General features: G+C 37.3%; 1 protein-coding gene across 2 annotated transcripts; it reads right to left on the reverse strand.

The window, feature by feature from the left end:
• Nucleotides 1-209: 209 nt before the first annotated feature.
• Nucleotides 210-9,802, reverse strand: capns1a (calpain, small subunit 1 a). 2 transcript variants are annotated; one of them, XM_048984285.1, is made up of 11 exons: nt 9,725-9,802; nt 9,224-9,281; nt 8,905-8,941; nt 7,056-7,148; nt 5,764-5,821; nt 4,393-4,457; nt 3,830-3,898; nt 2,567-2,645; nt 1,291-1,407; nt 1,138-1,196; nt 210-920 (listed from the first exon to the last, which is right to left on the reverse strand). In XM_048984285.1, the coding sequence occupies exons 2-11, from the start codon at nt 9,268-9,270 to the stop codon at nt 894-896; spliced, it is 651 nt and encodes a 216-aa protein (XP_048840242.1). In that variant the 5' UTR covers nt 9,271-9,281; nt 9,725-9,802; the 3' UTR covers nt 210-893. The 2 variants fall into 2 exon arrangements, with proteins under 2 accessions (XP_048840242.1, XP_048840243.1); XM_048984286.1 differs by lacking the exon at nt 9,725-9,802 and adding an exon at nt 9,484-9,641.
• Between the last annotated feature and the right edge of the window lie 1,515 nt (nt 9,803-11,317).

The following is an 11,317-nucleotide window of genomic DNA, read 5'->3' on the forward strand; positions in this document are numbered from 1 at the left end:
GAACAGCAATAACCTTCCCCTGTCACCCCATATAAGCTTTTCAATATAAATGTTTTATTATTGTTTTTAGCTTATGACATGAAAGTGTAAAACACATCAGCTGTCCCCATCTGTACATGGAATATTGGAGACCATGTAGTCTCACTAATTAAATGTACACCCTCTCAACAGAGAAATCAGTTTAGCAGTCAAGCAGTCAACAATTCAAATGATTATCATCACTGTTGCTTTTATTGTAGATACGAGTGAACAGTGCATTAAATGGTGAAGATAAAAGAAAGACAGGGTGAATTTGTGGTAGGTATTTGAGGTATAAAGCTAATAATAAATCATTATGTGGGTAACAATAAACATCTTAATTACACAGTATTTTAAAGGATGGTAAAGGCACTCAAATATAATGTTAGCAAAAAATGTTTAAAAAAATTGTTCTTAGAAATGTCAGGGGCTGAAAGGAGATCACAGACAAATACAAGTAACCATAAATAAACATGAAGTAAAGCTAGTTTCGCCCTCGTTTTCAAAAATTTCCCATCTCTTCATTTTTGCGTGACGAGTAATATGAAGGAAATTACAAACCACACGCAGCTTGAGGTGAGGGAAAATTATGTGCTCTGTATACTTTTATCACAGCAAATATAAGTATGTAGTTATTTTTAATTAATCGTGAAACGCGCCATCACTGTTTCAGACTTACTGTGATGGAAAAGGCATATTTATAGCTATTTGCATTTTAGGTCTCTCACTATAATTATTTCACATAGACACTGCACACAGATTTTTTTGTAATCTATTGCATTTAGGCAGAGAAAATAAGCCATTACCAGAAATAAAAAATATGTTTAGGAAAACAATTCACTTCAAGCAAAACCTTGTGCAGACATCTTCTTGGTTTAGGAATACATGGTCAGTTGCAGCCACTGTGGAAAGAAAGTTTATCATTTATCCTTTTCAATAATATATTAAACACTGGTTTTAACTTATTCAATATTTGAAACAACTTGTTAATATTAACACAGATAAAGAACAGATATTTATGTTTGGAAACATTTTAAATGACATTTACACATCATGCATGTTTTGCAAATATTAAAAAAATCGAATAATATTAAAACATAGTATTTTTTTTAATTTTACCTCTTGGACGTTGACCTTAATGGTTCCATTGTTGTCCTTGTCAAGGGTTTTGAAGGCACCTGATTTTAAGAGAAAGAGTGTAGGCTGAATGCAGTACTGAACACACTGCATCCACATTAAGCAATTTGTTGGAACAGTTCAAAGAAAACTCACGGCACATAGCATCTAGTCGCACCAGGCAGCCGATATAATTGTCAAAGTCCATGTTACCATTCTCATCACTGTATCTGCGTATAATCATGTCAAACAGCTGGGCATTGAGGGGAAAGCCTGGGTCGTGGAGAAAAAGGAAAGAATGATCAGAAAAACCACCATGAATGTATTTCTTTAGGACTGCCATGAAAATATTCAAACATTTTTATCCACAGTAATCTTGGAATGCAGAGGTACCTACACTAAAAACAAAGAGAAACACAGAAACAGCAACAGACCCGTATGGCAAGTCTGACCTAGGGGAGGAAGCCCAAGAGGGCACACAAATTCCATAAGTTCAAAATGTATATTTATTTATTTTTAACTATACCATCCATCTAGTACACAGGACAACAGCTTAAACATCACTTCATGACTGGGAATTAACTCGTATTAAACACATTCGGGAATCTCAAGTCATGCGGGATACAAGCAACTGCAAATGGAGATAATGTTTCTTTATCCTGGTTTACAATTCATCAGTTTAAGTGACCTCTGATGTAACACTTGAGTTAATGTATATTTGTATATTACTTAAGGCCATGTTTTTAGCAATTTATAAACACATTCATAACAAACATGGCTACGAATACCAAAAGGCATAACAGTCATACATATTATGTAGTATGAATATCTCTATATGCTATAATGCCCTATAGATACCTTTATAATGCATTATAATGGTCGGTATAAGCATTAAGGATGCTTTGTACTGCACTATAAAGGTATCTATAATGCATTATAGATGAGAGTTTCATAAGGCAGTCATAATGCATAATTAACATGACTATAATGGATTCTAATTCTAATTCTGTGTTATGCCTTTTGATAAATATTTACAGCCATGTGTATAATGCATTATGAATGTGTTTAAAAATTCCTAAAAACATGGCTTTAAGTAAGATGTTACCAAAATTTCTAATGAAGCATGCTTTGTAATTGTGCTATATACAATTTCAAATAAATTCTAGAATGGTCTGGGTTCACAGTATGTATCAGCTTGAATTTCTAAGCTATGGATTATCGTTATAACATTATAAAGGGGCTTTGATTGCTCATAATGTGCACTATTATGCCAACATTAGCAATTCCATTCAAATTTGGTCATATTGACTAAATAATTTTATTTTATAATTTTATTTTTTTCTGAATCCTAAACTGTCTGTAATTCTTGTGATATCACAAGTTTAAAATTAGAATAACATTATTTTATTTTAGATTTAAAATGTGCTCTCACCTGCAGCTGTAAAGGCAGCTGGCAGTTCATCCGCTCCTATGACTCCAGAACGATCTGCGTCATATGACTTGTAGATGCCCTGAGAAAATGTCAATCAGCAAAGGAACCATGTTAAATGAAGCCAATGTTATTAGTCATTTATACTGGTCAGTGTCTCTTCTGTGCCCAGGAAGCATTACTCCACATCGAATTAATTAGTGATTAGATAATAAACTGGTGGTGTGGAAAACAACAGAAGTTCTGATAAATACACTGTGGTAAAAAGAGATAAAAATGGGGAAAAGAAGCATAGGGGACCAATGACAGGTTGGCAGAGGAGTTCAAACGTACATAAACCTACAGTAAGTATTGTCATGGATGGGCCTGGCTTCTATCTCCCTAATGCACAATCTGTAATGCTGAATAGTGACAAAACAAAGCAGTCATTCTAAGAAAAATCCCTAATGCCATCAGCTTCAGCATCCGCACACTCGATATTAATGGCAATGATTTTTCACCCTCTTCAGGTCTCCAATCCAGGTGTGAAGTTTGATGCCTTAGTTTTTCTACTTATATTAAAACGTTCACATTTTTATTTAAAATCATCTCCCCGTTAAGGTTCTAAACCCACGTTACAGACGCTGCGACTCTTATTTCATGCATTTCTTTTATTATCTATGGCAGCATTTCCCAACCTGGTCCACGGGGGCCCCAAGACAGTCCACATTTTTGCCCCCTCCTGGGAACTGGGAAGAACCAGGCTGGGAAACACTTATCTATGGTCATGCCTTTTTCTGTGGTCTCTGTGGTCTTTTAAATCAATCCTCCAAATTCATGCTGCCAGCGATCCCACAAGCCATCACTCCAATACAAGCTCAGGCGCTGCATCTTCCCATCAGACATAACAGACTACGAAGTACTCAGTGTTTTCAGGGCTCTCAGCGGAAGACACCTAATGTATCTTACTGACCTTCTTTTTACATCAGTTATTTGTATATGAATAATACATCATTCTGAGACGGCTTAAAAATATTTTTAAAAGTCCATTTTTCCCTCTAAAAGTTAATGCTACTGCATTGTAGTAATGACTTGACATTTTGAATTTGAAACTGACATTTTTAGATTTTTACGGAACTGAGTTACCCCTTCTGGGAACTGAAAAAAATGGTTCCCACAATGTCAAAATAACAGGTTTTTATCACATTGTGGGGGCATTTAGTCATCAAGGTAATACCTACTGTACATAACCCACACACACACACACACACACACACACGTGCTTACCTGCCATTTCTTGATGTTATTCCATAGATGTTTAAACTCGTGAAAGCCAAGTTTTCCAGTGCTATCACTCTAGATGAAAATTCAGGAAAAACCAGACAGAAACATATAGCACTTCTGCTTTTCATTCAGCAAATTGGGAAACACAAATACTGTGATTCAAATTACAGTTTGGAAACAACTGACTTGTATTAGAAAAGGTTTGTATTTTTACTATAGACTCAGCCCAAACCAACTCTTCTACAGACCAGTTCAGTGTACTTTTCATTTGATCAGGAAAGCAGTCTTGGAGATTAAGTATGTTCATTTTATCTCCAAACACACATATTAAGTGAAACTGTGACGATACAGTAGACTATGGGGACTATCCATCCTGGTTCCTGAGTGAATTATGCTTTAAACATCTATCAAACATCTCTCAACCTAAATCATACTATATAACAGCAGGGTGGATAAAAGTTATATGATTTTTTTAGATGAATTTTCAATGAATTTGAAATCCTTGGTTCTGGCATGCAGCCTGCAGCTCACAATACCAGAAACAGTTTCTACTGGCAAAAGGATACATCCATCACAGCTACCATGCTCCGGCAGGACTCTAGGCTGAAGCCATCCGTCTTCAGATCAGAATCTGTAATGTAGCAAAGACAAACCCATGCATACTTCTGGACAGACAGAGGGGAGCAACATAAGTCTCCTCAGGTTATAGAAGGTATACACCAAGGTAACATATATTGGTTTATTCTATTATAATATAATATACTACTACATTATTTTACATATTATATGATATTGTGCATTGCTTCATTGACCCTGGGGGAAACTGTTTAATAGGGCAGACCTACATAACCCTTATTTCTGAGGGTCTGTTCCTAGTTCATAATGTTAGTGCCACCCCCCAAACAATAAAAAAGATGAATATTTTCGTAAACCAATTTGTTTTAAACGCTCTACATATACATAGACACAAGGTCACAAGTACAATCTTCTGGAATACTGTCATTATTTTTCCTTTTAGGCATATATGCAAAACAACAGTGAATTTTAACAATCCAGAGACTACGGTATGCTCTTTGTCACTCAGTGTTTGTGACAGCTCAATTCACAATTCACTAGCAATTTTAGGATTTGTTCAATTCAATTTATTTTTTATATGGCGCCCTTCACGGTGGAGTCGCTCCAAGGTGCTTTACATGGATGTGTTTTGATATTAAAAGATTAAGAGACACATGGAAAGGGAAAGACAAAGAAATAAGATACAGAAATCCAGATAACAATGGAGGAGAGGAACCAAAAACTCCCAAATAACGATAAAAAAAAACCTCTGGGGGTTCAAGGTCAACTGGCTCCCCAACCCTCCTGGGCATGCTAACATTACTGAAAACAGAAAAGAGTGGACTTTCTTGCTAAAAAAAAAGGTTTAAGGTGTGATTAAGTTCAAGTTAAAGTCCATCAGTGAGTCTGTTTTCCACACTGGCCTGTGCAGGGTGGCAGACTGAACGCTGCACCCCCAGTGTCACAGTTCGTAAGTCACATCCACGATGTCACCCCAAAATCCAGCCATCATCTACTGTATTACTCCTCAACTTTATTTAGACATCCTGTATTTACTTAATTACTTATTTTGTTTTGAAGTACAATGATCTAAATGGCAGTATTGATGCAGAGAAATACAACTTTAACAAAATCCATAATGTATTCGAAGTTCTTATATACCTGGGTACAATTTTGGATATCTTATGGCTTCTACAGATCATTACCAGCTCTTTTGGGGCAATATTTGTTAAACTATAATTTTCTAAGAAGTTTTTAAGAGGCACTTTAGGGCTAATTTCAACTTAAAAGCAACTTGAATATCAAATTGAAAGCAAGATGCTTCAGAATGTTGATCAATTCAGTCAAATTTTCATCCAGATATCAGATGTGTTAAGACTTACGCTTAGCTATGATTCTGTTAAGGATGTTCATCAGTTCACTGGGGCTGACTTCCATATCCTTTACAAAAGACAAAATGCAACAAATGATCAACTTCAACAGAGAAGCATTTAATCCATCCATCCATCCATCCATCAGCTGCTTATCTAACACATTGTCAATACAAGGCAGGCAGAGGAAGAACCCAGATAAGATGCCAGACCATTACAGGGCACATTACAGGAACACAATGGGCAAGTTAGTCACCAACTAATCTCACAGCATGTTTCTGGAATACAGGAGGGACCCCGTAAACACATGGACAACACAGAAACTCCACACACCAAGCAAGGGCAAGATTCAAGCCCTCAATTACAGAGCAGGTTATTTTAAATTAAACTGAGTTGTATTATTTATATATGGCTAATCTTTTATTTTGTAAAATATTGGGGCAAATAGTAAGCAGTTTTATTACCACATAGTGTTTATCAATAAAAAATGAAACTGCAATCATACTGTCAATTGCAAAATTGTGGCTAGTAGAAAACGAGTGCAAAAACAAATAATCACATCCAGAATAGTTTATATTTGTCTAAACAAATAATCAACTTTGCCCTTTTAGTCCCATGTAATATACTTAATGCGATAATACGATTCGTAAGAGACGTTCCTCTTTATTAGTGGAATTCTCCCGCAATACAGGTTCAAGCGATCTCATTTCTCACAGCCACTCTCGGACACTGCCTTGATTTTTTTTTTACTGAGCATGTTGATAGCCCTATTACAAATTTAAGCAAGAATCAGTGGGTTGCTAGGCGACACATTTGGCACCACATTCAGAAAATCACTCAAAAGTTACTATTTTTCAAACGCTAATTTGTGTTATGTGTTTGCCAGTACTTAAATTCCCAGCTTAACACTGAATGATTGCTAATTTCAAATACCACCATTCTGTAAATTTCTCAATGGCAAACGGTAAGAATTATTTTCTGCAATAGTAAAAGTTCCTCTCACAGCCTCTTAAGACACAGAAGCCTAACCTGGGTATATTAACTGGAAACTATAAATGACAAATCTGATCTTTAGAATTTGTAATATCCGTTTCCAACGGCAGGAACTCATAGTAAAGCCTAAGATCGCTACAAACAGAATACCATTAAGTGGTACAAGAATGAGAGTGCCCAGTGATTTTCTGGCACCCAGTTAAGGGTGTATCATTCTTCATGGGATGGACTCGATGTTAAAGACTGGATGAACAGATTTGGGAAACAGATGGACATTGATTTCAGGAAGAAGGAACAAAAAGGATACGTACATCACCAGCAAGCTGCTGGAAGACTCTGCGAAATTGCTTCTCTTCCTCGGTCTCATTTGGGTCAGCATATGCCAATGGCCTACGTGGTGGAGGCTGTACAATACAGAGCAGTTTTTCAGCACTAAAACAATGCAGCTGTATCTAAATCTGTCCATATGAAAATATAAGCTAAGTGTACTTAAACAGTCATTTTTATAATTGGTCAGGATACATTAAATGAAACACATCCGCGTTGGCAGTCAACACATACAGTGCTCTTATAAAGGACAAAAGAATGTTCCATGAAAAGCTTGTTACTTTGTCGTCAAAACGCCATTTTTCTAAAATGCTGTTCAGAATGGACCGTTAAGGTTTTAGCCACTAGCCATATAAAACTATACTTCCAATATTTCCTATCCTTCAAAGAACAGATTCAGCTGTGCAGATTCAATAACATAGTTGGACAGGGGAAGAATTTGTCAGAGTGAATGTATCATTTTTTTTATTATTTGGCAGGGAAATGTTTTAAAACCTTATTTATAACTAGTCAATTTTCTTCTGAATGTTAAATATTGATACATATTTGGTGGAATATGAAATGTATATCACAAGGCTGGTTGGAGTGCGATGTTCAATTCAAGATAAGTCTGCACGCATATTTACATGTATGCAAGAGTTTTGTTATCTTGTAAATAGTCTGATGAGTTTGCAAACTAACCCAAAGGTTTTGATGTAGCTAATTTTAGGTTTGTAATGTAGATTCTCTGTAAGATCTCTTACACAAGCATGAGAGACTAAAAGGGTGTCATGCCAGATGTGTGAGAGATGGCGACTCTGATATCAATGACCTCAGAATAATCACTTATAATTTGATCAACCAGCCACTGAAGCTGACTTTATTTTGAGATTCACTATTCATTATAAATTAGCTGTGGTTCATTCTCCATGAAATAGACTGCAGGTTAGGTAGTGTTTCTTGGGGCTGAATTACTGAAGAGTATTGAACGTCTGTGATCTCAATTTATTTACGTAAGGAATTATCAGAATTACAAAGTCGTGACTCAGATTCAGTTTTATTGTGGGAATCAATCTAATTACTGATACCATTTTAGATGAGATGTGCATGAGTTCTGATGTACTGACTTTACTTTGGAAGTTATATGTAATGTTTTTGCAGCATGAAGCTTCAGTTACCAATTAATTCTCCCGAATAATAAACTGCATTACAGACGCTCCTCTACTTACGAATGAGATACGCTCTGAACCGCCGTTCGTAACTTGAAATGTTCGGAAGTCGTTATTCAACATAATTTTATGGGTGTATACGCAAGTACAAAGAGCTATGATGCTGTGTGCTATGCTGCTGCGTGGCGGAAGTAGCGGCCAGAAGTTGTACTAGGCAAAAGTGGCACGCAGAAAAAAACAATAAATGCTACGGACAGGAAACGGGAGCCCAATGAACACAATCTGAACTTGTATGTCTGAAAGTCCGTAAGTTTAACTTTCGTAAGTAGAGGAGTGTCTGTACTGAAAAACTACTACCTAGTAAAACCATACCAGTGGCTAAATGTCCTGAATACACATACAGATCGAGCTTATCGTTCTAAATATTTAGCCTAGTAAACACATACCCTCATTATCTGCATCATGCACTCAAAATACATGAGTTGCATGGTGTTGTACAGCCATGTGATAAACTGCTGCAAACAGTATTGCAGAATAGTTAATATATAGAATAACCTACTCCACCGACAAATACCAATGACGTTTCTTTTCTTTTAAAATTCTTTCCCCAAGTTTGTCTTTATCAGTAAAAAATATTTCCTAAACATATTATTATATCAAATAAATGAAAAACAGAACTGCTTACAGGGTCTGATGGTACAAATTGGCTGGGGTCAATATTGCTGCCAAAAGATGATGATACACAGATTAGTTGCCAAGTTCGATTAAACTATGTATTATTGCGACACGATATTACACTATAAACCCTATCAAAATATACCATACAATTCAATATTTAACAACAAAACAGACATCCTAGTATAATTCAGCAGTTGAATTATCCGGGAAATTGTATATGATATATATTATATATATACACACACACACACACACACACAATAATATAGAAAATGGTATGACAAATTCAGCAGTGTTTCGGTGATAAACATAGGAAGTACGCTTACCTGACAACATCCAGGATTCCACCAAGTATTTTTTTGGCCAGATTCATCTTGTAAGGAGCTACAATGCACAAATTAACAATTCAGTACAGAATGATTAATGTGGAAGGTAATACACTGCATATTTATGCCTTAATCATAATTGCGGATTAATCGTGGATAGCCCACGGAAGTAGAATAGCATGGCGTAACTTTCTGCGAAAGTCCTCAGTGTTTTACTACAATCATTCAAGATAAATATTCAAATAATTAGTGGAACGTACGCGGCAGTACAGGATTTTTATACCCTGAAGGCAATGGGAGTTTCTGTCAAAACTGTTTTACGAGACAGCTGGGAGGGGATTGGCCTTTTCCTCTCGTTTTACAGTACAATCCAAAACAAAAGCTCGCTATCAAGCTATTACAGTATCACAAAGTGACAAATCAGCTTTTAAACAGAAATGCATATCAATATTTATTTTCCAATTTACTACAAGCCTTAATATACCGTTAAAAAAGACTTACCTCGGGATCGGCGTCTTGTCAGCAATCGCACGAAAAAACACCCCACTTCCGGTTTTCAAATTAAAAGTCCGAGTAAAACTATTTCTTTTTTGATACGTAGGGTGGCACTCTGGCCTCACACTTCCGTTTTCGGAGTTTAATTCAGTATGAAATCGGTAGACAGCGTATAACGGTATAAAAATTAGATGCGAGCGAATGCAGAAGAAATTCTTTAATAACATATCAGATTTGGAGAGTGAGTATTTCATAAAACAAAGACTGCCTATCAGCTCTGTTATACCGATGTCATATATTTTGCTAAAAATACAAACGTGCTAACTCATTTGAGACAAAATCCGAATATGTGTGTAAAGCTAGAGCAAGGCAGAAACTGCATCTGAAAGTCAGTCTCCTTCTGAAAGTCAGTCTCCTTGTGGCATTTAAGGTATTTTTGTAAGGAAATTTTAACTGAGCTAAAAAATAACTATAAGCTCTAGGGATGTTTATCGTTAAAAATCCATGGCCATGCTTGGTTATACATAATTATACGTCTAGCAAGTGATCAGTCAGTTCTCGAAGCTGACGTGTTGAAAGCAGGAAAAAGCATAAGTTCTGAACAACTCTGACAAGGACCAAATTGTGATGGCTAGATAACTGGGTCAGAACATCTCCAAAATGACCGATCTATTGGGGCAGTGTTTCCCAACCCAGTCCTCGGACAGTCCACGTTTTTGCTTCCTCTGAGCTCCCAGCGCACCTGTACCAGGTATTCGGTGTTCTTGATTGGCTGGGAGGGAGCAAAAATGTGGACAGTCTGGGGTCCCCGAGGACTGGGTTGAGAAACACTGTTGTTGGATCTTCCCCAGTATGCAGTGGTCAACACCTACCAATAATGGGCCATGGAAGGCCAGCTGGTGAACCGACAGCGGGGTCATGGATGCCCAAGGCTCATTGATGCATGTAAGAAACAAAGGCTTGCCTGTCTGGTCCGATCACACAGGAGAGCTACTATAAAAATCAATGCTGGCTATGATAGAAAGGCGTCAGGATACCTCAGCTCAGCTCACCAGCTTGCTCCTTATGGGGCTGTGTAGCCACAGACCGGTTTGAGTGCCATTGCTGATCCCTGTCCACCATCGAAAGTACCTACAATGGGCATGTGAGTGTCAGAACTAAACCATGAAGAAATGGAAGAAAGGGGCTTGGTCTGCTGAGTCACGTTTTCTGTTTCCTGGTGACAACCAGGTGCATGTGCATTGTTTACCTGGGGAAGAGATGGCACCAGGATGATGGGAAGAAGGCAAGCCGGCAGAGCCCGTGTGATGCTCTAGGCAAAGTTTTGCTGGGAAACCTTGGGTCCTGGCATTCATGTTGATGTTACTTTGTCACATATCACCTACCTAAACACTGTTGCAGACAAAATACACCCCTTCATGGTAATGGTATTGCCCAAATGGCCGCGGCCTCTTTCAGCAGGCCAATGTGCCCTGCCACACTGCAAAAAATTGTTCAGGAATGAGTTCAAGATGTTGGCTTGATCTCCAGATTTCCTAGAAGCAGTTCTGGACAAACAAGGCCAATCCATGGAGGCCCCACCTCGCAACTTACAAGACT

This window comes from Brienomyrus brachyistius, chromosome 18 (assembly GCF_023856365.1).
Source record: "Brienomyrus brachyistius isolate T26 chromosome 18, BBRACH_0.4, whole genome shotgun sequence".
NCBI lineage: Eukaryota > Metazoa > Chordata > Actinopteri > Osteoglossiformes > Mormyridae > Brienomyrus > Brienomyrus brachyistius.

Coding starts and splice junctions, on each gene's coding strand:
- capns1a (XM_048984285.1), bottom strand. CDS start 9,270: ATGAATCTGGCCAAAAAAATACTTGGTGGAATCCTGGATGTTGTCAG. Junction 7,149..8,904: donor AATTTGTACCATCAGACCCT/GTAAGCAGTTCT, acceptor TGTATTGTACAG/CCTCCACCACGTAGGCCATT. Junction 3,899..4,392: donor GCATGGTAGCTGTGATGGAT/GTATCCTTTTGC, acceptor ATTTTCATCTAG/AGTGATAGCACTGGAAAACT.